Here is a 27497-nt window from a genome sequence, read left to right as displayed (position 1 = left end):
AAAGAAATTCCACACGACAAGCTTTAGAGGAAAAGAAACAATAATACCAGATCCTGCAGTCGTCCCAGTAAAACTCAACGTCTGTCTCCTGTGAATTACAGCTGTTTGATGCTATCTGTTCATGCTTCAGTGCTTTGCCTCGGCTTGGCTCCCCTCTGCACAGTTTCCTGTATTGTATGTGTGATTAGGTTGATACTGTCAAGTACTTTACTTTGCAGCCAAGGCATTTGCATACAGAGTGTGCTCTCCCTTAAATTCTTCTCTCCTCCTTCTCAGGCCTTAAGGAGGCAGACGTGAATGAGCACAGCAGCAAACTCCTCAACAGTAAGCTCTTCATGCTGGACATGCTCTACTCTCAGAACAAGAAGCCCAGTGATGAGGAGGATGAAGAGGAGGATACAGAGAAGGAAAAGGAGAAAGAGAAAGGCGAGGGGGAGGACAAAGACACTCAGGAGGACACTGAAGAACAGCCAGGTGCTGAGCAGGAGAGCAACAACAGGGCTGACAAATCAGAGCACCGCGGGACCATCCGACCGTTCGCTGAGCGGTTTGGAGACTTGATCAAGGACTTGAATTCACCACACCCTCACCTGGATGCCCCAGCTAATGAGCCCCCTCCTCCCCCACCCAAAAAGGAATCAGATACAATCTGGGACCAGCTCCTGGCGAGCCCGCGAGAGCTGCGCATTGGGGACATCAACTTCACCGACCTGACGGAGGACGATGACAAGGACATTCTGGATAATGTTCTCATGGGAGGATGTGGTGACCTTCCACCTCCACCACCCCCTCCACCCTGCATCCCACGCTTTCCGCCACCCCCACCCATGCTTGGCATGCTAGGTGGCTGTCCCCCACCTCCCCCCTTGATAGGAATTATGAGACCCCCTCCACCACCTTTATTTAGTGCCCCAATTCCAGTGCCTCCACCCCCGGAGCCCCCTCTGTTTAACAAGAAGAAGAAGACAATCAGACTGTTCTGGAGCGAGGTGAGTCAAATTAAACCAACCATTTCCACAAATCAGGTTTATCTCAGGCATTTTGGACAAACAAAGCTATCACAGTATTGTTTTTATTCAGATTATTACATTCTTTAAAGATTTAAACTTCATAATAAGCATAACTAAGTATAATCATAGTATGGTATGATGATGTGTCTGTGCTCAGGCTGAGCTTGGAGAAATTTAATCCCAGGCCAGCAGGCTACTGGAGAGGGGGGCAGTCCTGCTTCAGCATGGTATAGTGCAGTGAAAATCCCATCATAATCAACCTACATACACTTTTTCTTGATCAAAGATGTATGTATAAATTATCTGTTAATACAGCAGTGTATTAGGGCCACTCTAAAAAATAATAATAATAATCGCAATAATAAAGATCTGTTGATTTTCAAGAAAAAAAATCAAATTTCTCAAGACTTTGATTTATGAGAAAAACATATTTCTTTACTTTAAAAGTTGTAAGTGTGCTTAAACTAAAATGTAGAATTTTGGAGACGACAGGGTGAAAATTCCAACCACTGGTTTCAGTTTGGTTTCATGTAAATATATGAATTATTAATTCTAAAAAAATGTATTTCTTTCCCCTAAAAAATTCGTGTTTTTTTGCACAAAATTAACAAATTCGTTTTGTTTTTTCATCTTGTAGGTTGGCCCTAATATGTTATGTTTAAATCATGGTTTAAAATACAATGTACATCCACTGGCCCAGTGTGAGTATGCCCTTGGTGCAGGTTTTAGTTCACAACATAACTTGGTAATGTTACAGCACTGGTATTGATCATCAGACGTCCTCTGTTCCTCCCTCCTTTTATAGTTAAAACGGCATTTTTGGCCTTATAAAAATTCTGCCAAGGGCCCCACTTTGACCAGAGACAGCCCTGCTCTAAATGCAAACATATTTCAGGCTTTCCCTGCCTTCAGACTTTGTTGCTGGCCACCACCGCCTTATTTCTTACCACCAGCCCTCATCAAAGCTGGACATCTGTTGTCATGCAGAAAACCATCTTCCAAAGGCATCTTTGGATAAATCTGACATCTCTAACTGCAGTTTGCCATATGTGACCTTGGCACATTGGTTGCATAATAGAACAGAATTGTCTTTTCTTAATTACACGATTATTTAAATTCTTAAAGCTGCTTGTAAAAGCAGCTAGTGTGCACACATGCATGTGCACATGGTAAGAAAGATACCACCACCACCTCATTTGCAGCCGGTGAAAACCCTGTTTGTGCAGCACTTGCACCGATAATTGACAAAAAACAGCACAATTTAAACTCTGATACCTCTGTGAGAGGTGCTATAGCTAAGTGTGGTACATTTCTCTGTTGTGTTGTTTAATATGTGCAGGGAGAAGTTCTTTATTGAAGGAGAGTTTTACTTTGATTAGGGAGACAGGGGCATGTGTTTCATTTCATCTTAGACGTGTCAGATTTATGCTCCTTTCACTGCAGGAGACACCGACACTTAAGTGTTTAGTTTAACTTAGATGTTCCTAACTACAAACATTATGCATGAGTATTTGGAAATACCTAAGTACCAGATTATTTTGATTGTCTGTTGTAGATTATTGATCATTCTTGTGATAAAGACAGGGGGGTCACTCTAAGACAGCACATTCTTAGTAGCCAGAAAACTTTAAGGAGTCACATGAACCACAGTAACTTACTTACTTTCTAACCTTCTAATGTGTAACACATGTCTGTGCCTAATGCAGCCCTGTCTTGCTCTTTTTCTGTTCAGGTGCATCCGACAGACTCTCAATACAGGGATTATAAAAGGAGTGGAGACTCACTATGGTCCAAACTGGAACCAGTAAAGGTGGACACAGCCAAACTGGAACACCTGTTTGAGTCCAAATCAAAGGAAATACCAGTCACCAAGGTAAACAGTCCATACCTGAAGAGGCGTCAGTGAGGTTTACATATGACATTCTTAATCCACCTCTTCATCTGTGTAACGTTTAAAGAAGTACGAGGTCTTGGCAGCAGTTGTTTCCTCTCTGTTTTGATTTGTGACATTTTTTTGTGCCTTATTGGCTGCTTTTGAAACACAAACAACTATCCTTTTCAAGACATACAGCCCAGGGTTTAGTTCCCATCATCTCCATCACTCTAAAGTTGATGTTTTAGGGGTTAAGTAAGGTCACATGTGTTCTGATGCTGATCAGACCTGAGAGTTTTTGAATCCCTCTTGATTCTTCCAAAGCCTTTAAATAAGAAAAGTATGGCCAGCTAAGAAGGAGAGCTGAAACAGGCTTCTTACACTTTGAACTCCTGAGCTACCGCTTTGAATCCACATCTTCCATTACAGACAAACCAGTGGTAACCCAGCAAGACCTGACTTCTGGTCTGCACGTCATGTGTTTGTATGATGGTGGTCTTCAGCTTCTGGATTGGGAAAGCTCAAGCAAAGCTGTCAGTTAATGAAAGAATCTGAGATATAGAGGACCACCTGAACACTGAGGTCATCAGGGAGGGAATGATATCACTTTGTTATTGTACTGGCTGACTCTTCTTTGGTCCCTTCTTTAAGTGTGATGGGAATCCTTTAGAATGTTAAATATGAGTTACAGTTGTTATTAAAGAGATTTTGACTGATATCACATAAGCTTTTATTCACCTCTTTGGAAAAATTTGGTATTTGCATGACATTTTTCAACTGGATGTCATGCAAACTTCAGTCTAGTACTACTTTTTAAAGTTTGCTCCTCATGATCTCACCAGTTTGGACTTGAACTGAAATATTATGTCATGTTTTACATTAATATGTTGGTTAAAAGATGAACAAAATTAGTGTTATCTGGCTAGAAATTAAAGTTTCTTACACCACCTAGCAGCAACTAGTGTTATGCTTATCACATGCCTGTTTGTTATACTCAGTACAAATGCATACAAAGTACTGCAGGCCTAATATTCAACACTCTGAACATAAGTGAAGCAAATAGTCGACTGTAGCTCGTGCAATTGGTGTGACTTCAAAAAGAGACAGTGAAGTCAAATGCTTCAGCTTATTTACAGTGCTTAACAAATTTATTAGCCCACCTGTCATATTTGTCTCAGAGACCATCCAGCATCATGAAGTGCTTTAATGCGGACTCTTCCATTTTCAGTGAGCTCTCCACGTTTTACCATTTTGAACAGGAATGAGGAATTTCAAACTGAATTCACCCAAATGTGAGCCAGCTCACTGGGCTTCTCTGAGAAGTCAGAAATGAATCAAGCATAACATTCAACCACTAAAACTCATTTTTCTGCTCAGGAATGCATAGGGATGGGTACTGAATTTGGTACTTTTATAGGCACCGATTGAATTCTGTCAGTACTAACGAGTACCGATTCACCTAAAATTAAACCGTACCATGTTTCGGTACCTGAACGCACCCTTGTGACTGAGTGGAAGAGTAGTCAATTTTCCATGCCTGACACGAACGCAGCATTGCACACAGTGCTGCGTTCGTCGGTAGCAGCTAACTGAATCAACAAAACAAGCATGGCTGATTGGCTCCCCCTGTTTCCTGCTCGTTTGCCTCCCTCTCGCTCTCTCGTAGTGAATCCCCACTTTAAACACCATGATTTGTCCGTTCATCATGTGGATATCAACCATGGAAATATAGTAGATAAAGGGATACGTTTGTGCGCTCAGTCACCTAACAGACACTGAACTAAGGCAGATGCCCCAGCCTAGTGTGACCGCGTCCTTAAAGTTCCTCTCCATCTCTCTAACTTGGCGCAGCTGGTGCCATATAAAGCGCTCTATCAGGATGGATTCAGAGCGATTTTGAAGGAGTGACAGAGCCACAGGCTCATCCTCACTGCTTATTTCACTGCAGAATGATTCAATTCGCCACGTTCTGTTAACTTTTTGCTGTATACAAATATAAAACGTAACGGACCCTGTGTGTGCTGTTTATGCGTCTGCATGGAAGGTCACATAACTGATTGATGAGTGAGGAGCAGACTCTGCTCTTACCAGGGAAAGATGACATCTTAGTTTTGTTAGAAAAAGAACTGCATGAGGAAAGAAGATGTACAGTACATGTAGTTCATGGTAGAGGAAGTAGTTTGTTTACTTTCATTTATAATACTTTTAAAATTGTATACCTTTTGTTTATGTATTTAGATATTTTGACTCCATACTCTATTGTTCATTTGTTTTAAACTTATTCTCCCTCCATGGACCCCAACACACATTTTTCCAAGAGGGGAAATTAGAGGAATAGGAGGTAGTGGGCAGGGTTTTCATTTGTGCAATATAAAGAAGAAACACTGGGTATTTGTAGTAGTTTAGGTTTTCTATGTTGGAGTAATTTTTTAAAAACACTTTTTTTAAACACTGATATTTGATAGTGTTTTGATATTAAAAATTCAGAAGTTTTGAGTTAATGTAACATTTATTAATGCATATTATTCACACTCAAAAGTACCGAAAATGGGTACTGTTGTGTACTGGTACCGGTTCACAGGTACCAGGAATCGGAACCGTACCGGTTCAAATGCGAAAGGTACCCATCCCTAGGAATGCAAGTAAATAACTATAATTTGACATAATAATCAAGAAATATTAATGTGCTTTACTATTTTTTCAGGGGGTTTTTTTGTAAATCAGTCATTTGAAAATTCATGGATAACAGTAATATTTATACATGACAGTAAATATTTCGGTTAAAGAGCTTCTACATATTGGTGTTTTAACCATTGCAGAAACATAAAAAATGATTTTGGTAATTACCAGTGCCGTTAATTTAGGGCAGCTGTAGCATGAACCTTACTTAGGTTAGGGTTAGGATGGTCTAATAAATTTGTTAAGCACTGTATGTTTCACTCTGAAGCTCAAACTTGTTTCCTGCATGTTTTATTTTGCCCACTCAGGGATGCTGAGTCGAGGGGCTTAATGCCAACTTTTCTGCAGGAGTACTACTGAAGGGGAAACGACAGAGTTTCCAGACAGAATAAAATCATACATATAGCAGTGATTCAAATTTTAGATGGATATTTTCACCTGGAATTGGGGTCAGAATCTTATCAGATGTTTTTCAGTACTTGTGGGTTGCTCTGTCTGTCTCACAGACACTTACAGGTAAAAGCGTAGGGCTTGGGGCTGTTTCTGGAGTGAAGCTGTGCTGACATTTAGTAAAATGTCAAACAACAGTACACTGAAAGAGAACGCAGCAAGTAATTGTTAAAACTAGCCACGATCAAACAAATCAGTCAAAACATTTGCAGACAGATCCGACTGCCTCCAGGTCAACCAGCGTCTTCTTAAAAGCTTATGATGAGACCAGTTCACTAAGTTTTAGGTCTTTCTGTTTTAAGTCATTCCAGGCAATAAGGAAAGATCCTGAGATTGGAGATTATAAGTTCTAGAGGTCTTCGGACTGATGTAGGTCAGAAGGTAGGAAGGTACCTTCTGACCTACATCAGTCTGATCCGGTTCAGATGTGTGTGCTCATGAATCATACATTTAATCTGAATAAAACTGCTCTGACATGCACAGCATCGTCCCACTGGTTGAATCTACTGAAAATTTCCCTTAGAAAAAGAAATTCTTCTTTGCCTTGCACTTGCTTGTTTTTTCAACTCCTACTCCCGTGACATATTGGACTGTTCTACTATTTCATGTCTGTACCTTATATTATCTAATCAACAATATGGTGCTCTTTTAAAGCTTTGAGTAAAAACGCTGTCTCTGTAACAGGCCAGTTATAATTAGCTCCCACTATGTTTCTGTCTGGTCTGTCCATGGGACAGGCATGTGCAGTAAGACAAAAATCACCCCTAACAAGGAGAGATGATCAGATCAAGTGTTTTCATGGATGCTGATCTGAACGACTATCAGCATAAATCACCCCTCTCAGTGAGCCAAATTGGAGGATTTTATTCCAAATGAAGAGTTTATATGAAGCATTTTTATTCAGATAAGGCATTAATTCAGATTACAAATGGTACATGTAAACATAGCTACTGAGATTGGTCCCTATATTGCAACCAGCCACAAAGGGGAAACTGATATTTTAGCTGAATGTTTCTATGGCTGTCATGTTGTCTGCTACTTGGTTTGATGCCAATATGCTGTACAGTGGTGAGTGAAAAACCCAAGCAGAAAAATTGCACTCCCAAAACACCCAAAGCCAAAAGTTTCCACTGATAATGTCAGTTAGAATGGACTGATAAATACATGTTTAGCATGAATTATAAATACTTCTCACAGCTGACAGGGGGATCTCTGAAAATGGATGAATCATAAAGTCTTTCCTGATTAAACTGTTTCAGTTGTTTTGGAGTTGTTTAGTAGCTGAAGAGAGTTATGAAAAAAAGGATACCTGAAATACAACAACTTGTGTTTCCTCTGCACATCTTCTGAATTTGGTCATGGTTCTGGTGGCCAGACAGGAGGATGTGGGAGGCCTGATGATTATCAGTGATCTAAAGTATAGATGGCTCGCCTATTTAGGAGCAGATGCAAAGAAAGTTTTGGAGGCATGCAGGGAGGTGGAAATTAAGGGGGTGTCCAATTAGAGTACAGTCTTCCATATTGCAGCATAAACTACAAGATGCAACAACTCAAAGTGCTGTGCTGCAGGTGTAGGTCTTAAGCACCATATGGTCAGTATCCAGTAACCAGATTTTAGCACTTACTCTGTTACACTTTAACTGATGACATAAAACAGCTTCCTCTCTTTAATAGCTGAAACTGGCCTTAAGCTCTGGTGAGATCATATGTTCACATACAGCGACCAAAAGGCTGCAGACTTCTGAAAGCACCCACAAAAACACACATTTACTGCACAAACCTTACCTGCACTGTCATTTCCTGCCTCTTCTAACCATGCAGTTTCCACAGCTGCAGTCAATGATTATTTCTCTAATCCTTACAAGCACATAAAGCCGACCACACAGGGAAAAGAGACCCAGCCCTGATCTGCCTTGTACCTTTTTGTGTCACAGAAAACAGCCGCAGATGGGAAGCGTCAGGAGATCATCGTTTTGGATTCAAAGAGGAGTAACGCCATAAACATCGGTCTGACTGTGCTGCCTCCGCCCCGCACAATTAAGACAGCCATCCTGAACTTTGATGAGTACGCGCTCAACAAAGAGGGCATTGAGGTGAGGATACAAATGTTCTATGTGACGCCTGTCTGTCATGTTCTGATAGCATTTAGAAAAGCCTTGATCTGTATCAGAAAATATCCCCTCAAACAGAGGGTTTAAAGGTAGGTTTACTATATAGTTAGAACCGCCGAACATCACTTACCCTGTATAGGTGGGATGGGATGGCTTTTATTGACATACGGCCTGGCTTCGTACACTAAAGACTTCCTGACTAACAGTACCAAGAGAAAAGCTGAGCTAAAGTTAGCTGCAACTTCACACACCCCTCACCTTTTATCAGAGAAACCTTGCTTCCTCTTTGAGTTTTTACCTGTTTGATTTGCTAGGCCAAATGTCAATAAGAAAACACTGATTACTACCACAGTATGTAAATGACTCCTCCACAGGGCTCCCAATCAAATCCAGGAAGGACACTTTTAAAAGCTTTTTCTTTCTGAACTTGTAACTGATGGCACAGAATATTCTTGGTCCATCACAAGCAAGACGAACAAAACCTAAAATGTGATGCAGTAGCGAACAACAGGGGACAATTATGCTTCAGCATGGTGCAGGGCAACTGGAGTGCAACCTAAGAAATTACTAAAGGCTTTTTCAAGACCAACATTGCAATAGGAGCAACTCATACTTATTCCTCTCCTATTCTTTTATTCTTTCCTTGCGTTTAGAAAATCCTGACGATGATCCCCACAGAGGAGGAGAAGCAGAGGATCCAGGAAGCTCAGCTAGCAAACCCTGATCTCCCGCTGGGCTCAGCAGAGCAGTTCCTCCTCACCCTGTCTTCAATCAGTGAGCTCTCTGCCAGACTCCAACTCTGGGCCTTCAAGATGGACTACGAGGCAACAGAGAAGGTCTGTAAATTTGTGGGGCAGAATAAAAAAGCAGAACCAAACAAACCCCATCATCAAAAGCACATTTAAATTCATGCTGAGCAAGTGAATTTACTTTTATGAAAGCAAAAACGGACCAAACGTATGAAGCCAGCTGAACTCTGCATCATAAAGGTTCTAGAAAATGTGCACAGCATGTGTGAAATTTAGTGTGTGTGTTTGTGTTATGCCCAGCATCAACATCCCTTCAGTACAAACAACATCCGCAAAACATCAACACAGTTACATCATAATATAACCAAATATGCACCCTTATTAGCAGCACCTTGTCCTCTTCTAGCACACTATGAATGCATTCAGCAGGACGAGTTCAAAGTCAGACATGCAGAGAATGAAAAACATCCCACCCCTGCGTTTCTGTCCTGTAAATTTTACGGCTTTCCGCAGGATTCTGTTGTCGTTAATCTGTCCACGAAAGGCACAATTCCTGAGCGCAGGTTCCGCGCAGAGCTGTTCCCGACGCAGCTCTGCGGGACGGTTTGGTAGTGGGGAACTTAATGAAGGGCAACATACCATGCAGGCACACAAACACATGCACAAAAACAAAAGCTTTATGTAATCCAAAGCATGTTTAAAGGAAGAAATCTGACCGAGGCAAGAACCTTTAAACAACCTGATGACCTTAAACAATCACAGATGAATGGTGGTGAGATGTGAGGTGCACCTGTGCTCCACTTATGTAACTGTAGACACATAAAACACATGTGTTTAGGAGTCCTAATTCACTCTGCTAATGATGTGCGTGCGCTTGTGTGTGCTTTCCTCCCCTCAGGAAGTAGCAGAGCCGCTGCAGGATCTGAAGGAAGGTATGGAGCAGCTGGAGAAGAACAAAACTCTGCGTTACATTCTCTCCACGCTGCTCTCTATTGGGAACTTCCTCAATGGCACTAATGTGAGTCATCTCTATTACAGGGTCACGTTATTAGACTGACACATAATTACAAACTTTCTATCTCAGAAGTTAGATTTTATAGCAATAGCAAAGAACCTTTAATTTGTAGATTACAGAATTACATCACATATTTGCTGCTATAAAGTGGTGAGAACAGATATATATCTAATGTTTGTTCTGCAGCCAACTTGAAGGTGATGTTTGTGAAAGATTGTTAATATACAGGAAAGTATAAAGGAAGTTTTTAGTAATCTGTGTGTCCACTTGTTTAGGCTAAAGGCTTTGAGATGACGTATTTGGAGAAGGTTCCAGAGGTGAAGGACACGGTTCATAAGCAGTCTCTGCTTCATCACGTCTGCTCTGTGGTCGTGGAGAACTTCCCACAGAGCACTGACCTCTACTCAGAGATTGGAGCCATCACCAGATCTGCAAAGGTATGTTCAACACTCAGATATCACAACTCATACTGCTCTTCATCTGCCTTAAAAACAGGAGTTAGTCACTAAGGCTGACTTAAAGAACTTGCTTGTGCTCTAATTGCAAATAATTAATTTTACCTAGGGACCTCTGGTAATGTGTAATAATCACACAGGACGTCCACAGTTAAAAGGAACCTGCATGATCAGACAAGTTCATCTTGTTGGATAGGTTTATGTATCTCTTGAATGTATGTTGAACTAAAAATCTCAGTAGATATATGCATTTTGAGTAAATTTGAGTTTATAAACTCAGCAGGAGGCCACCATGTTTTGGTCCGCACTGGCAGTGCGATGTCCCAGTTCCGCAGCGCTCCTCACCATTTCTATGCAGTAACCGCTGTTTCAGACTGGCAGCTAGTGTTAGGGCTGCAGCTCAGAAACGCAGCACGTCTCACACACAGAGAATTTTAAAATTTGAGGTCTCTTCTATTTTTTATTTGCACCATGAGCAGTTATCTGTCCATCTAGAGAGGAAAATGATAAATACAGAGCCATATTTACCTTCTTATTGCAGATATTTATGTCCACATTTGTAGAACATGTTTGAAATCTGTTTCTTGAAGAACCAGATGAAGGCCACGAGCTAAAATAAGTCTGTTTAATAAAGTTGTTCCCCAAACTTCTACTCTTTATGAAGCTTTCTGTTTCCACACAGTTCAGCTAAGGGTAAACACAGAACAAAAGAACTTTTGGTTTCTGCTTTTCAAAGTAAAAGTCCACTTAAACATTTCTTTGGAGAAACTCCCTTCGTATGTACATAATGCTTTTATTTTGAAAAGCTTCGGGCACGCTTCTTCTATACACTGAATCCAGCCACTTATAGCGAGTTTTACTGTGGTAAAACTTAGGAGGAATGACAGAGCTTTGACAGCAGGGAGACAAAACCAACACACACACACACTACCAGCACGGACCAAAACATGGTGGCCTCCTGGTGAGTTTATAAGCTCAAATTCATTCAGTTTTTTAGTTCAATATGCATTTGAGAGATACAAATATCTATCCAACAAGATGAACTTGTCTGATCATGCAGGGTTCCTTTTAATACTATGTACCTCTTAAAAGTTTGAAATAGGTAAGTTCAATAGATAATTCACTGGACCCCTTCTCACAGGAAAATCCATGGAATAAACTGGAGTGTATGAGTCACATTTGGCGATTTGATAAGCTGCAAGGAATTTATGTTTTTACTCGCACTGCGTCTTCATCAGTCAAACAGCATAGCTGGTTGGACATCTGCCTAGAATTTGATATCCATGCTGTTTTTTAAGTTTGTTGAGATTTCTTTCATTTATTTCCTCAGGTGGATTTCGACCAGCTGCAGGAGAACTTGTGTCAGATGGAGAGGCGCTGCAAAGCCTCATGGGACCACCTAAAGGTGATTGCCAAGCATGAGATGAAGCCCCAGCTGAAACAGAAAATGTCTGACTTCCTCAAAGACTGTGCCGAGAGGATCATCATCCTCAAGATCGTTCATCGAAGGATCATTAACAGGTACGAAATCTTCGTTTCAAAGGCTATGCAGCCTTTAGCCCTAGCCCTTCAAAAGAGAAATGGGACACCTCTTCACCTGACGTGAACGTGCAAAACCACATGGAAGGGCTAAGATCAGGGCTGAGGGGTGGAAATGGGATTCACCTTTAGTTCCACAGTAGATAGTATGTAGGATTCCACAGTGCTCACTCACAACATTCTCCGTTTCCATTTTAGCCTCTGTGATTATAAAGGATTGAAAAGCTTGTTAAATGTTCTGCAGCCATTGAAAACAAGGAGCTTGTAGATATATTTTATATTTAACTTTATAATTTCTCTTACTCACAAGAAATTATGTCAGTGCTTGCTGAAAGTTTCTAGTATTTAAGAATCACACTATTTGTTAAATTTGTTCTTCCTCTCTTTTCCTCCTCCTCTTCTCAGGTTCCATTCGTTCCTTCTGTACCTCGGACACCCAGCCTACAGTGTGAGAGAGATCAGCGTCCACAGGTTCAGTAAAATCATCAGCGAGTTTGCACTGGAGTACCGAACAACACGAGACCGCGTGCTGCAGCAGAAACAGAAACGAGCCGACCACCGCGAGCGCAACAAGACCCGAGGAAAGATGATCATGGACGTCAACGCTCCTGTGAGTGTCAGACAAACACGAAGATTCACTCAGCTTCAGCTCTCTCTTCATGTTCCTCTACCGCAGCTTTTCCTTGTTTCCAACTCATTTTCTCTGAGCTGTCTTTAATTTTACTCTGTCTTTCTCCTGTAGTCTGATGATGAAGAGGAGAGTGAGGTATCAGCCTGTGTGCTGGCTGTCTGCATGAGTGTCTATGTGTGCATGAAAACCACCTACCCTTGCTGCATCTCTTTAAGTTTCTCTTTCACCTATTTAACATCTAATCAAATGAGTCTGTACGTTTAACTATCAATTGACATATTGGAAGGTTCATTGTTTTGTTTGACTTAGCATGTTTTTGCAAAAGCCTAAAAGACTTTTAAAAAACACAGGCTGCAAGATTTTTATCCTTTTTTTCTCTATCTCTTCTCTCAGTGTGGTCGCTATGGCTCGAGCAGCAGCAGCGCCCCCAGTGGCAGCCAGGAGAGCGAGCAGCCTCAAGGTCTGGGCCATGCTGAGGATGCTGCAGAGCATGAGAACATGAAGGCCGTATTGAGAACCAGCCTCAGCGGCGGAGACAAGGAGGGCAGTGGAGTACCAGGACTTAGGACACGAACAAGATCCCGGCCCGGACGGGGAGGTGAGGGTGACAGGAAGTTCTTCACAGAGTCACACACCAGTCACTACATTTCCTTTCATGTACAAACCATTTCTGTTCGACTCTTTATGTTCAGGTCGCACCATGCAGGCTCGGACGCCAGCGGTGGAGGACCCTCAGATCTGTGGAGACGACGCTGCAGATGAAATTATGGAGCGTATAGTTAGGTCAGCCACTCAGGGTCCAGGAACCAGAGCACAGCCCCGAGAGAGAAGGAGGTCAAGGGCCAATCGGAAGTCATGTAAGTCCCGTTTTACCTCAGTGCTCAAACCTGTCCCTAATCAAAAAGTCACGCTGTTTAAAGTGTGAGACGCACTAAAAAACGTGAATAAATAAGCTTGTAGTGGCTACAGATTAATATTTTCTGTCTTACTCTGTAATAACACGGTGGTCTCTGTAGGGCAATATGCAGACTTGAATATCATCCAAACATCAGGAATTCCACTTTGGAATGGTAGTGATTTATTAACTTTTACCACACTAACTTTAATATTTCCAAAAATAAAACTAATGCAGTTTGAATTATTAACTTATCAAGTTCAGGTTCTTATTCCAAAAATAAAAAGGAAGAGAAATAGGCCTAGTTATCATGTGTAGGGTGATAGATAGTTGCTGAGTTTGTAATATCCCTCTGCTCATCCTTATTTTCTCCTATCAGGATTTATAGGTTTGACAATGACTGTGCTTACGTGGACTTTAGTGTCCCGGTTTCTGACTGTTGCAGACTAACTGCACAGGCGCGACTTTGATAAAACTGTTATACTGAAATATGGGGGGTATGGCGGAGGGACAGCCGGTCTGCTTCTGCCCAGAGAGAGAGAGAGTGACAAGCAGTGGATTACAGTGACCTAATGGCAGTCTTGTGTCTAAATGCACTCAAATCTAGATAAATAATGGACAAACAGTTCAAGTTTAGCCATTAATGAAACGCGAGTGTAGTTTACTGTGGAGACAGAGACCGACTGCTACGAGTTACTGAGAGTTCAGAGATCTGTGAGCTGAAGCTGGCATCCTGCTAAGTCTGTCAACAATCCCAGCCTGGAATGAAGATAGGATAGCTCCTCTGGTATTCTTTTCACAATAAAAGCTTCAATTTTTACATGATGCTTTTATTCTGAAGCTGTATATCATCCCCTCAAGTATAGCAAGTGATATCAAATTTGCTTTATGAGCCAAAGACACAAGCAAGTAGATAATGTTTCAAATCATTTATTCTTCGTTTCATTTATCTAATATTGTGCTAGTTATAGTATAGAATGATTCTTGGGGCTGCAAAGGGAAAGTGGATGGATGTTTCTGGGCCAGTCATTTAGTGAATGTATTTACTCGTGGGATTTCTACACTCTATCTTGCATCTAGGCTAAATTTTCATAGTGATTGATAATAGTGATGATTGCCTCATATTTTTAAGAATTTGAACATTATTGGACTGATGTAAATCATATCTACATCGGTCATATCTGAAACTTAATGATGATGACTAAATAATGATTTAATAGTGTTCAGTCCAAAATAAGTCAAAGTGTTCTTTTTTTCTTAGATTTAGAAAAAATGCAAAAGGGTATTGAAGAAGGTCTTTAAAAGTATTAAACTGGATATCAGACTTTCTGTACATTCTCTGATAAAGTGTTTTTTATTAACCGTGATGCTTACTAATTCGTGCTGTTTAAAGTCAGTGTGTAGTTTGGTGTTTGCGTACAGGAAATAAGGGTATCACAACTTCTCTTTTGCTCTCTCCCTGCAGTGAGGCGGACTCTAAAAAACGGTCTGACCCCAGAGGAAGCGCTCGCTTTAGGACTTACCGATTCCCCCGAACCACAAATGTGATCAGCCATCCTCCAGCCTGACCTTGTTGTCATGGAAACATAGCCACACCCATCAACCATCATCTCCATCAGCCTTCCGCCTTCACCACACGTCGCAGAGTGGTTTTCCGCCGATCATAAACCCCCTCACCGTTTTACCTGCTGCTTCTTTTGCCTGATGTGTCTGAGAGACGAAGCTGCAGCCTTCAAAGTGTTTTAATGCAAATCAGGTTAAAGTGAAAGTGAAGAAAGAGAACGTGTTGAAAGTGAAAGAACAACAACATTTTCTCATTTTAAGATTTAAGATGTTGCATTAGTCCAAAGGGATGAATTTTGCTAGTGAGTTTCTGCAGCTGTGACTTCTTTAAGCTGTGAATTTCAGTTGCAAGGATGAGCAGGCTCAAGAGAAAGTCTGTTTGTTCTTTTCCTGCTTTAAAGCATCCAAGAGGTCACCTTAAACAAAGAGGCTTACTAAGTTTAATCCTTTTGTAAAAAGGCAAATGTTTGCTTCTGCAGCAGCGCTTTGACAAGTGACGAGTGTAGTTGTTCAGTAGGAATGTGAAAGGTTTGCATTCTGATGTGTGCCTTTCATTTAAAAGGGACAACGCTGTACCTTTACCACACCTCTCCTTGCTTCATGCACCTCCTACTTCCTAGATAACTCACTAATGTCACATCTACAGCCATCACTAATCTATGATTGTTGATTATCATTGACTTTGTTATTTTGGTTAAAATTGTTGTCAGTATTTATTCGTGAAGCTCAAACATCTTGCACCTTACTCAACATTAAGAGTTTCTCAAGCTGAAAATGATTCAAAACACAGAAGTAAAGAGGTTTTAATCTCAGAGGAACTTTTTGTAAAGTGTAAAAAGACACAAAGATGAAGACATTTTTTAAATTTTAATAATCTATTTTGAAGGACATGCAGAGACGTCTGCATAAAATGTGTACATGCCCTTTTCAGCTGCCTGGTACTAAATACTGTAGAACTACAGTGTGCATGTTTAGTGCGGTTCATGTGATGTATTATTTTTGTATTTTCTGTAGAAACTTGTATTATAGTCTGAGAGAAAGGGTAAACGATGCCGTTCTGTGAATTGTAATAAATAAAACATAAAGAGCTTAAATATGTGTTTTCAAAGTGTCTCTGTGCTGAGAGAGCGGTATCTGGATATTTGATTCTGGTTCCACGTTGTATTTTGTATGAACTTGAACAGGTTGTGGATAATTTAAGTCCCATCTGAATCGTGTGTTCCCTTTACAGTTCAACAAAAACTGCATAAATATCACGTGGTGAGCTGAACATGAAGCCAAGGTGACAAACATGTTCACTTGAAATGCTGTGTATACACAATCTGCAATAAAAATGAGTGAAAGTGAAGGCTGTGTGTTGTTGCTTCTGTCATTGAACCTTTGAGTACACATGAGCGCGTTAACACTGACCAACCGTTGGATTAAAACAGCCACCATAGATAACAGCACTCTTTATTGGTACTGTTTAGTATTGAGTCTCTGAGTTTGATCAGCAGAGCATCCACGGCCTTGTTGATGACTCTGCTGTCGGGGGTCGGATCCCCTCCAAGCTGGCGAGCGATGATCACTCTGGAGGAAAAAAAAGCTGCAAGGCTACCAACACAAGCTACTTCCTTTTGAGAAATGGGAGCACGAATCCTAAGAAGTGTTGGAAATCAACCCAAGAGGGCAGGTATACTGTTGCATCTCATCCTGTTTGTTGTTCATACTAGTGAATTCTGTTTTTGCTGGTGGAAAGAACTTACCTCTAATGTCCTTGTATAGTGGGCAGATAGAGCCCTTAGTTTAAATAAGCACAGAAATCAAAAATTCCCAAATGCAACAAAGAGAGAGGAAGAGATTAATCAGGACCGGGAATAACTAGATGTTCTCAGATTTACTGTGATTTTCAAAAAATGCAATCATTTGACAGCCCTAAGTCAAGGCCTTTAAGCTCTTTTGAAATCTCTCTCTAAAAAATACGCAGACCCCTCCACCAAAACTGTCTTTGTTGCATGGGAAAGCCTAAAAACATCCTGATTTTAAGAATAGAAACACAAGATGATTATTTATTGTACTGGTGTTGTTTGTAGGGCTAAGTATTTAGAGCAATTATGTTCATTCAAACGCAGAGAAAATAACCCGTCTTTTGTGTAATTTTCCTATTTGTCCTTATCAGTCTGAGCTCTCCTTATGTTTACGTTTGCGGTGGCGGTTGAGTTGTAGTTCCTACTCCCGAACATTAGGTGGCGATGTACGCTGTTATTTCGGTTTGGTATCTGCACAAACTGTAAGACGAATGATTCTAATCCATTTTCCTCTGGGTGGTGAGTCACACTTCTTTAGTGACAGGGAAGGTGACAGTTGAGTTCCCGGCTCCTAAAGCTAAAACCATGGCCACGGACATGACTCTGCTGTGGGGCACCGGCTCTCCTCCCTGCTGGAGAGTGATGATCGCTCTGGAGGAGAAGGAGCTGCAGGGATACAACCAAAAACTGCTCTCCTTTGATAAGAACGAGCACAAGTCTCAGCAAGTGTTAGACTTAAATCCAAGGGGACAGGTAGGAAGTAGCGATCATATCCTGTTAAACTACATTAGACAGATAAACTTACGTTTCTCACATAAACTGCATTGGAAAAGGTGCTTATGAACCGTAAATGCTTTAAATAGCACCCGCGGTCTGCAGCCACACCAGTTGCAATGGTCCAGCCTGAGAGGTGTTCAGGATTAAACCGTGCTAGCTGAAGACTTTGGCCGAATATGATGGTTGTATCTTTTTATTCGGTTTGTATTAGGCTTCAGTAGTCGAGCAGTTCTGTAAAAGGAGACTTTGAACTTCATAAATCCATATCATCCAAAAGCCTTTTACGTAAACGCACAGCAGAGGGCGACAACGACCGGCATTAACGGTCAATCTAAACTGCCGGTGTTACAGTTAATAATGTGACCGTGTTAACTGGCGACTTGCGTCGGAATGCGTCAGTGGCTGTCGTAGCTACACAAGACTTAAAGTTCCGCGTTACTTTAAACGTTTTATAGTTTCGATAGGAGTTTTTATCAAGGGTATTTGTTGACGTGATTAAAAAGATAAACAGTTAAAGAGGACTGCTGCCGTTTTTCAGCCTGTTGTTGTAGCCTGTGGTAGAGATGTTCGACCGCAGGACTCCGCTTTTCATGGTCGCTCCTTTAACCGTAACACCAGTGAACTGTCAACATCTGGAAGCTAGCCCAAGCTTCAAGTGTCCTCAAAAGACCCTCTACATATTAAGTTGCATGCAAGACGGCCTTTGTTTGCGATATACATTCTTTCAGGTCTATTTTCACTGAATTCTGAGTTCGTCCTACACATCATTATTAGTAAAGTAAGGACATGTTTGTTTGAACTGCCTGTGGTGAAACAGGTTTCTGTCCCACAAGAGTCCCTGTGTGGTACAGCTCAGCAGGGTTTTAATTAGCTCCCAGCAGCATTAAGACAAGACATGGCATGATAATACAACAGTCAACGCTTTAATACCATACATTGCTGATAAACCGTTTTTTTTTTTCTTTAAGCTTCCCACCTTCAAACATGGCGACATCGTGGTGAATGAATCTTATGGAGCCTGCTTTTACCTGGAGGTGAGTGGGCCTTATCTGTCTGCTATCAACTATAATTTCAGCAAAAAAAACTTTATAGATGCTCCAACAATAAATTAATGGTGTTTTTTGTCTTGGTGTGCCTGACAGAGTCAGTTTAAGTCCCAGGGAAACAAACTGATCCCAGACGGCCAAGCAGAGCAAGGACTGATGTACCAACGCATGTTTGAGGGGCTCACCTTCTACGAAAAACTGAGTAAGATAATAAAAGTACAGACCAGTAAAGGAGGAAACAATCTCTAAAATTAGAGAGTGGTTAATTTACCAATAGTTTGACAGATGTTCTTCCCATAGTTATAGCCTTTATTCCTATTAAAGTGATTATTGCTAAAAAGCTACAGTGTCCACATTTGTGACTTCAATTATATGATCTTTAAACAGCTGATTGCTCCAGCTATGCCTAACTTCAAACAAAGCCTAATTTAAATGCAAGTTCTTATTTATGACAGACTTTACACCTGACTGACATTTCAGGGAGCTGAGATAGTTTCAATGTAGGTGTTAGTTATCACTTAAATAGTACACCTGCCTCCTGGAGACGATCTGATAAAGGGGGCAGCACTGTAACAAACACTGTAAAGTATGCTAGCCATTGATTAATCAAATAAAGTGAAAACATCATGCTTTGGTTAGTTTGGACTAAGGGTGTCAACGACTAAGGTTTTTCATAGTTGAATCAGACTCCTCTGAATCGAATCAGACTATTCCAGGTGACCCCTAGTTTGGACGTTGTATTCCGTTAGTTAAGATGAATTAGTTAAGTTAAAACTGAACTTGTTTCAGTGTTTGATTTAGAAATGATTCCAGAAATCTGATACCAACATGGCAATGGTCCAAACTAGGGGTGGGCGGCTTTTGCCATGCACGATGTATAAAATGACTATATCACGAACATCGAGTATAAATTACGTGGAAGTTTTGAGCCGTCAGCGTGCATTTCTCGCTAGAATAACGCTTCACCCATTGTCCCTGAACGCACCTCTCACAGCAGGGTGCTCACTCCCCTGCCCATCCTGAAAACTCTCCTCTGCACATGTGCGTTTTTCTATCAGCGGAGGAGAGAAGCAGGGAAGAGGGAAGAAGTAAACAGAGCAGCGAGGCGAGTTAGCGTCGAGTTAGCAGCGTTCAGAGACGGACAACAAGAAACAGCGCGGAATCTGTCATCTGGCAGTGCCTCAGTTTTAAAAAGGAAGAGGTTGAACTCGTGCAGTTATCGCTAAGATATGCAGGAAGATGACTCTGAGGTAACGGCGGCAGTACACAACACGTCGCTAAAGACATGAGCCCAGTGTTGTTGAAAAGCCAGGTTTTAAAAATCCAAAAGATACTCCGACCAGAATACGTGATTTGCCTGGGTGCGATCATTTTTCTGAAAACTCCCTGCCAGAGTCGTACATGTCAGAGAGAGGACAGCCCAGCAGCGGATAAATGTGAACCACTTCCCCACAACTATGGAGCCCTATCTTAGCCTAACAGTTCAAAACACCAGCAACACAGAGTTAAAAAGTTACTGCCTCCAAATGAGCCTTTCTGCCATGATCACACAGGACGGTTTATTGAATAAGGTCTAAAGACGCTCTTGTGTCTTGAACTTGTCAGAAACTGGTCCAGCGTTCATCAGCACAGATAACGGACTAATATAATCACAGCTGTGAGCCTGAATGGTGGACTAGACTGCAGGGTTTTGGCCTCTGGCTGCATGCAGGATTGGTGAGTTTTGTGTAGGTTTGCTTTACTCTTAATGAGGTAAATAATCATTTTATTGTCAGCAATAGTAAACATAACACAGAAAACATTTCAGGACTTTCCTTACACTAATTATATTTCACAATTTATGTATGTCTGATTTATTGGTAAAAGATTGAATGAAGTCCTTTTCAAAATAAAACTGCTGAATTTGACTTTGTATTGTTTTTTATCCTTTCTGCATAAAGTTCAATTAAAAATTGTGTATCATGATATATTTCAGGTATTGGGATTTAGCAAAAATATCGGGATATAAATTTTAAGCCATGTCGCCCAGCCCTAGTCCCAACATACCTAATACCTACCAAACTGAATCAAAACAAAGATTTTGTTATCATATTTAGGTGCTGCGCTACTTTAACCCCCCCCCGCATGTAGATTTGCACATGTTTAGTTCAGCAGAACAAGAACATCTTTTATTCAGTTTGAGTAATGTCTCTTCTCTGTTTGTGGCATCCATCTTTATTTTATTTACTTTATGAGTTGTCTCTGATGCAGCACCAGTGGATATATATTGTTTCTTTTTCTTCTACTGTGCTCAATTGGCATCTTTTAATATTTATATTTATATTCATCTGACGCATTTAAGCCTACAGTGCAAAGACAGGTTTTATTCATGCACCTTCTTCAGTGTTTTAATTGATTCACATGAGTTTTTTTATTGTGTAAATTTGTTCAAAGTGAATTTTATAATTGCAAATGACTTTTCAATTTAAAAACTTACTTTAGTGCCATCAACCATTATCATTTTTTCTTTTCCCCTCCTAAAAGTGTTGATTCGGGTACTGGTAACGTTTTAGAAGTATTGATTTAGCACTGATATCAGGAAAAAAAAAAAGAAGGCTACCCAGCCATAGCAGGGTTACACTGGGCCCTATGATCAATCAATTATCAATAAATTTAAGGTTATTTCTATTTAATAAGTGAACATTTTATTCATTTACATAAACAGGACACTCTTTTTAATGGTAAAATTAGTGGAAAGGTTAAAAAATGGAATTCCAAAGAATTAAAATGGAAAAAAACAGAATTTGGCCAAAATTAAAACGGAATTTGGCAAAAAATAAAACGGATTTCATAGTCTCCTAGTTACATGGGCTTTATGCCCTAACTTAAGACAGGACTTAAACGTAACTGGTGCTGGCTTTTTCTCATGAAATCCACCGTTAACTGAGGTTGAATTTGCTGATCTACCTAATAAACAGCTATGGTAAAAAATACCAACACTGTGAACAAGCGCCCTCGCTGTGTGCTTCTGCCAGCTTTATCTTATCTATTAGGGCTGTCACGATATCAGATTTTCACGATTATCGTGGGGAAAAAAATGTCATGATAACAATATTATCACGATATCAATAGAAATGTAAATAATAATGGGACATTTGATCAAATTGGTCTTTAACTTTATTTATGTTGTGTTCCCTCTTTTGGCAGATGAATTACACTCAAAATACCTGTCTAAGGAGGTACTGCAGCTGCTGTGTCATTGCAGAGGGTCATATTTCTTAAAAAATGCAGAAATATTAATAGTAAGGTTTTTATTTATCCTGTAGCATGTGCTTTTAAGCTTTTCAAAGTAAAAAAAAAAACATCTGGTTTTGTTTTTTTCAGTTTGGCAACAAGAATGAAATTTCCATGTTGTGATCAGCAGGGTCAATCTGTTTATCAAAATCCAAGATATTTCTTTTTACATTCATCAGTTATGAGAGATAACACACTTTCACCAGAGTTAAAGATTCAAGGCTTTTGAGAAAACATTAGGGGCATAGACCCCACAAGCCCCCCATGGCTCCACCTCTGACTGATAAACTCTCCACCATACAGAATTTACATTATCATAATGCCAAAACAGTGTCAGAAATATAGGGTTATAAACACATAAGGAAATAATTAATTACAGACATATTTCAAGAGCTCCTGCAGTAGTTTTTAACCAGAATTATCTTGTTAACTCTATTAAAAGAACCCAGTTAGAGGGCTGCGTTGGGATCAGGTCTGAATTTAATTTTTGCACTAAAACTGTGTAAGTTAGTAAACAAGGCACAGTCTAATTTCTTTAAATGCGCACAGAAGCTTTAACGCTCCTTGTAGCCGGTGTAAGCGTCTCCACTGCTCTGATGACGCACAGGAAGAGACTGGCACAGAGATACTGAGCCAACATTCTGTTATTTGAGGGGAAATTCCTTCTATCCGTAAAAATTGGCCTCTTTTCATAAAGCGTTTAATTTACAGACAAGGACAGGAACAGAGAGGAGCAAACAGAGTAAAAATGAACTCTCAGAGAGAGCTGACAGAGCGCTGCGCTTTTTGGCACTCGTGAACAATGATCAGGAAAATAATTCCACCTACGGCTTAAAAAACAAAGGATGTAGTCTGTAAATATCACCCTGATGTTATTCTTAACAATATTGCCCAGTTTATTAGTCCAGGCTGCCAGCTGCCGATGTTTTTGGAGCGTTGTAGCTGACAAGGATGTGAGACTTTGCTTTCGTGCTTTATTCAGTGAGAAGACTTGGTTTAGAACGGTGAAAAAGACGTATTTGTCAAGGACAGTGCTTAAGTGAACGCAGTATTATAATTTCTTAAACTGAACGCAGCTTCTGTCATTCTGTGCATTACGTGGATGGTCAGACTTTAGGAGGAATTGGACACGCATGTTGTGGGTGCAGGTGGGAGAGAGGGATGGTGCACACACGCACCAGCAGGTGTTAATGATCAGGAAATCAGGGGGAATGGGCAGGTAGGGTGTTAGCTGTCCGATGCAGGGCTCTATCTCTGCATCCTATCGTTAAGAGCTGTGTGAACGAGGAAAAAGAAAACTTGTTTTCTCTAGACGTCTTGCTGGGCTCCCAGTGTGTGTATGCCGAGTGAGAGAGAGAGAGAGAGCGGCGAAGTGAGACTGGACCGTTTCAGAGCGAGGGGCGCAGAGGTTAGACGAGAGCAGGAGTTGATGATCTGTTACATTGATGGGCTTATTAAAAATGTCGAGGGCTCGTGGCGGCGCTGGAGTGGCACTGGATCATTTACACAATATTATCATATGCACATTTTTAACACCATATTGAAATTTTATTTTTTAATACCATGGTTATCGTCAATACCGGTACACTGCAATAGCCCTATTATCTACATATCTTAATGTGTGTGTGTGTGTGTGTTTTAGATGCCGTCATCTACTATGAGTGGTTCACCCCTGAGGAAGAGCGGCATGACTCAGCACTGAAGAGAAACAAGGAGGCTCTAACCACTGAGCTGAAGCTCTGGGAGGGATATCTGCAGAAGGTACGGATATTTACAGGAATGCAAACACAGTTTGACTCCAGACTATAGAATGAATCTTTGAATCAACTTCAGCATTATACAGCCGCCATACTGATTTACTGAAGTCTGACCTGAGCCGTACTTGAACTAGAGGCTGCTGCTGCTGGAGAGAGGCCAGGAGTCAGCTAACACCAAGTTATAAAAGTTAAACAGTCTATGCTAATGATTAATTCATCAGGCAGTGAATGAGCCGGTTATAGTGGCGCCTGGCTGCAGCTGTTAACAGGTATAGTGTGAATTACAGTCACCAGTCTTCTAAGTAGTACCGTTGACCTGAGAGTTGGCCACCAACAATTGTAACTACATTGCACTAGTAACAAATTTATAAAATAAGCTTAAAACTTTGGGTAAAAGCCAAGAGGCTCAGTTACTGAGCAGTACCTTTTACTGTCTCTCAAAGTGATCTTGCCCAAACCATTCAGAACGTCAGCCCTGATAACAAGCAGTAAATCTGATGCCACTCTTATTTGGTTTGTTTTCACCATGCCATTCTTCCTGGAGCCTCAGACCAGACCTGGTTATTATGAAGACAGCATGGCGTCACCTGGACAGAGAAAGAAATTAAAGATAACCTAAAGCTAAAGAAAAAACTTTAAACCATAAGATCCCTCCAAGACAGTTTTCTCAAAATGATTCAAGATGTGCTAAGTGCTAAGGAAAATGAACATGGCAAAGCTAATGAATTTTCCATATTCTATGTCTATCATCTGCTGGACCCAGCTTCAAGCTGAAACACTCGTTCCAGGTCAGAGATTGACTGAACTTATCAGAGCAGAGAACCACACTGAATGACTTTTCACCACACTTGGTGAAAAGTCAGCACTGCTCTTCTCCTGACTGGCTGCTAGAGTTTGATATAGCGGTCAGCTCAGCTGAATGTTCATGCAGTCACTCTCTGAGGTGTTTTTAAGTTTCCTCCCCTCCCAAACACTGTGTATGGGGTGTAAAAATATATCCCACACCACGGATGTATGAATGAATCACTCCTTATTTATTTAGGGCTTGTTATCTGAAGACACGTTACAAAGAGGGCAGGTAAAGGCTGTACTCTCTGTTGTATTATTTATGAGGAAAAATTTCTCTTTATAGGGCAGAAACCTGAAGCAGAACCAGACTCATGTTAAACAGACACTTCCTGAAGATGTGCTGGGGTTGAAAAGGCATTGAGGAAAATCAGAGAGAGAGAACATGTGGAATAAAACATAGTTCAATCAGGGAGACTTAATACAAGTTTAACAATAATTTATTTTAAACATTTAATGAGAGAAATGTAAAAGGTCCTTGGTGATTAGACTCCACCGTGATGGCTTCATGTATTTGAAGGGGTAGGAACGGCAGGAACAGGATACCCCCCTAATGGAGTCTAGACACTGGTGGTGGTGTTGAGAGATGCTGGATCAGATGAGGAGTAGATTTCTGAGAAGCTGGACCAGGAACCAGTGAGGTGTTATGGAGGAGGTGACTAAGCAGGAGACCAGTGAGGATCTGGACTAGATGCTGATTAACTGAATGGAGGTGGCTGGGGTGGAGGAAGGTTGTAGCACCCACACTAAGCGACTGGCTGACTGTGAAAGAGAGAATGACAGATTTAAAAACTGCAAGGTGCATGATGATTGGTCAAATGAGGTTGCGGCGGGATCTGATCAGCTGAGTACTTATGAGAGTGGACGCCTACAATCAGCTGATCGTCAGAGCAGGAAGAGAGAAAGAATGGAAAAGAGAAAGACATAAACGAATGAGCAGAAACAGTCTTCCTGCTTGAACTTTCGCTCAGCTCCATTAAACCAACAGATGAAGAAGTGGTGCAAGTCGTTTGCAATATTTTGTAAAGAAAAAAAAATCATGTTTGAAGTTTTCATGATGGAAAAAAATAGCAAATAAATAGAAAAGCCTCAAGTAGACAGCAGTTTTTGCACTTCTGCATTGATTTTTGACACAAGATGTTGCAGCATTTTCAAAATATATAAATATTCAACAACATTTTGCATTTTCCCCTCTTTACTTCCAGCTTGGCCCCAACTCTTACCTTGCAGGGCCGACCTTCACCCTGGCAGATGTGACTGTTTTCCCAACCATTGCCTACCTTTTCAGATTTGGGTAAGTGAGCGCCAGCTTTAGCATGTTTCTGTAAGGCAGATGTCTGAGACTCTTCAGCTCACACGGCTTCTTCTCTGCAGGCTGTCTACTGAGCGTTACCCCACGCTGGGAGCGTATCACGCTCTGCTGAAGGAACGGCCCAGCATCAAAGCCAGCTGGCCTCCACACTGGCTGGAGAACCCTGAAGGACAAGACACGCTCAAAGACATCTGAGGTTCTCCAACACTTCAGTCACACCTGCCTCGGGGGCTTTGGGTTTTCACTAAAATGCTTTTGCTTTTGTTTAAAACGGTTTCACTTTACAGTTGGTAGAATGTGATTCTACTCTTTTATTTTCCTGCCGTTAAGAAGGGAAGAAAGTGTTAAAACACAAGTTTGTTCAAAAAATCTTGTTAAATCAGAAACATCCGTCTTATGTTTTGTTATGTAAACTTTGGCTCAAGTTCTTTCAGGTGTTCAGAAAAATTCAGCTGCCAATAAATGTGATATTAAACTAAGCAGAGTATCAGGCAGAGGTTGCAGGGAAAAAATCACGCTGTGATGCTACTAACTGTGCAGCTTTTGGACCCAACATTAACCCCTGTCTACTAATGGTGAACGCAGCAGGGTGCAGCTCATGTGAAGTGTCAATACAGAGTCAATTATTGAAATGAAAATGTTTTGGAACTACTATTTGCACTAAATAATCCATGTGTAACCGACTGCCAGCCGGCCGCATTGTAACCTGAAGCTTCCACTGTGTAGAAAGCCCAGCAGGTGTGTTTATATGGGTTTATCTCTCATATCAAATATAACCTGCTTCAGAACTGGTTAGGTGTGCAGAGTCAGTTACCTTGATGTGATAAGAAGTGCCACCCTTGCCCTTAAAATACAAAAACTAACCTGAAGGTAACACAAATCCTGCCCTGTAGCAGTAAATATACCAGGCTAGTATGAAAACCATATCATCACTGTTGAAGGTGTGAGAGATGTAGTAATGTTTGCAGTCAGGAGGTCAGGTCTAAAGGTCTTCTTTGTGATTACATAAACACCAATACTTGGATCATTTCTCTCAAAGCGTTGTCAAATAAAAGAGGTGGGCGGTGTCTTTGAGGACGTGACCCTGTGCTTTTATGATTGAACTGTGGTGCCAGTCCTGGTTGGCTGCACAAAGGTAACTGAAATACCCTGTGTTGTCATGACTCTGCATAAATGAGATGGATGCTTATTGTGGTCTGATTTTGTTTTTCTTTTACCCTAATGACAAAAATGATGGAGTTGAACACCTGCTTTGAAGGGGTAGCAACAGAACCTTCTAGTCTTTGGCCTTTTTTCTATCAGGTACCTGTTAGATGTTCTGGATCTTTCTGAGCCCATGCTAAGTAGAGCTGTAGTCCTATTAGGTAGGGCTTGGCTATAAATCCGTGAACATGTTTTTTGAAAAATCGAGATTTTCTGTTAAACTTAACTGCAAAATACCAAAAGTTAAAGTCCCTGTCAAAAGCTTTAATTATATGTTTATGTTTAGCAAACCTCATTAACAAAAAGATGCATTTTTTTCATATTCATGTTAAAATTCAGTTTAATTAACCATGTCGTCCAGCCCTACTATCAAGTGGTCAAGTTAACCCCTTCTCTTACTCGGACCATATGTGCTTAACGTCACAGGCAGCGCGAATCTCTGCTGTTCCAGACGCTCAGTGGAAGAAAGTTTGAAGTGACAGGAAGTACGCAGTGAACATTATTATTTCAGCTGCCATGTTATAAA

The 27497-nt window shown here is 40.9% G+C and overlaps 2 protein-coding genes across 7 annotated transcripts in view; both read left to right on the top strand.

Annotated features, from left to right (window-relative positions):
- The window catches only part of fhod3a (formin homology 2 domain containing 3a), a 118366-nt gene extending 102048 nt beyond the window's left edge, over nt 1–16318 (top strand). For 5 of the 6 annotated variants that reach the window (XM_041808733.1, XM_041808735.1, XM_041808738.1 and 2 more), the window contains 12 exons: nt 277–989; nt 2743–2883; nt 7947–8105; nt 8777–8959; nt 9771–9890; nt 10163–10324; nt 11673–11863; nt 12287–12491; nt 12624–12647; nt 12906–13110; nt 13205–13369; nt 14873–16318. In XM_041808733.1, coding sequence (XP_041664667.1) covers nt 277–989; nt 2743–2883; nt 7947–8105; nt 8777–8959; nt 9771–9890; nt 10163–10324; nt 11673–11863; nt 12287–12491; nt 12624–12647; nt 12906–13110; nt 13205–13369; nt 14873–14955 — 2351 coding nt within the window. In that variant the 3' untranslated portion in view covers nt 14956–16318. The remainder of the gene's footprint in view (nt 1–276; nt 990–2742; nt 2884–7946; nt 8106–8776; nt 8960–9770; nt 9891–10162; nt 10325–11672; nt 11864–12286; nt 12492–12623; nt 12648–12905; nt 13111–13204; nt 13370–14872) is intronic. The other variant, XM_041808734.1, reaches the window with a different exon arrangement.
- A 949-nt stretch (nt 16319–17267) lies between these two features.
- Nucleotides 17268–26957, top strand: LOC121524493 (glutathione S-transferase A-like). The gene is made up of 6 exons (XM_041809914.1): nt 17268–17510; nt 18503–18568; nt 18677–18782; nt 23496–23614; nt 25662–25750; nt 25831–26957. The coding sequence occupies exons 1-6, from the start codon at nt 17343–17345 to the stop codon at nt 25961–25963; spliced, it is 681 nt and encodes a 226-aa protein (XP_041665848.1). The 5' UTR covers nt 17268–17342; the 3' UTR covers nt 25964–26957.
- The last annotated feature ends 540 nt before the right edge of the window (nt 26958–27497 follow it).

This window comes from Cheilinus undulatus, linkage group 16 (genome assembly GCF_018320785.1).
Source record: "Cheilinus undulatus linkage group 16, ASM1832078v1, whole genome shotgun sequence".
Taxonomy (NCBI): domain Eukaryota; kingdom Metazoa; phylum Chordata; class Actinopteri; order Labriformes; family Labridae; genus Cheilinus; species Cheilinus undulatus.
The sequence above is the reverse complement of the archived record's forward strand: the minus strand, read 5'-3'. Positions and strand labels throughout refer to the sequence as shown.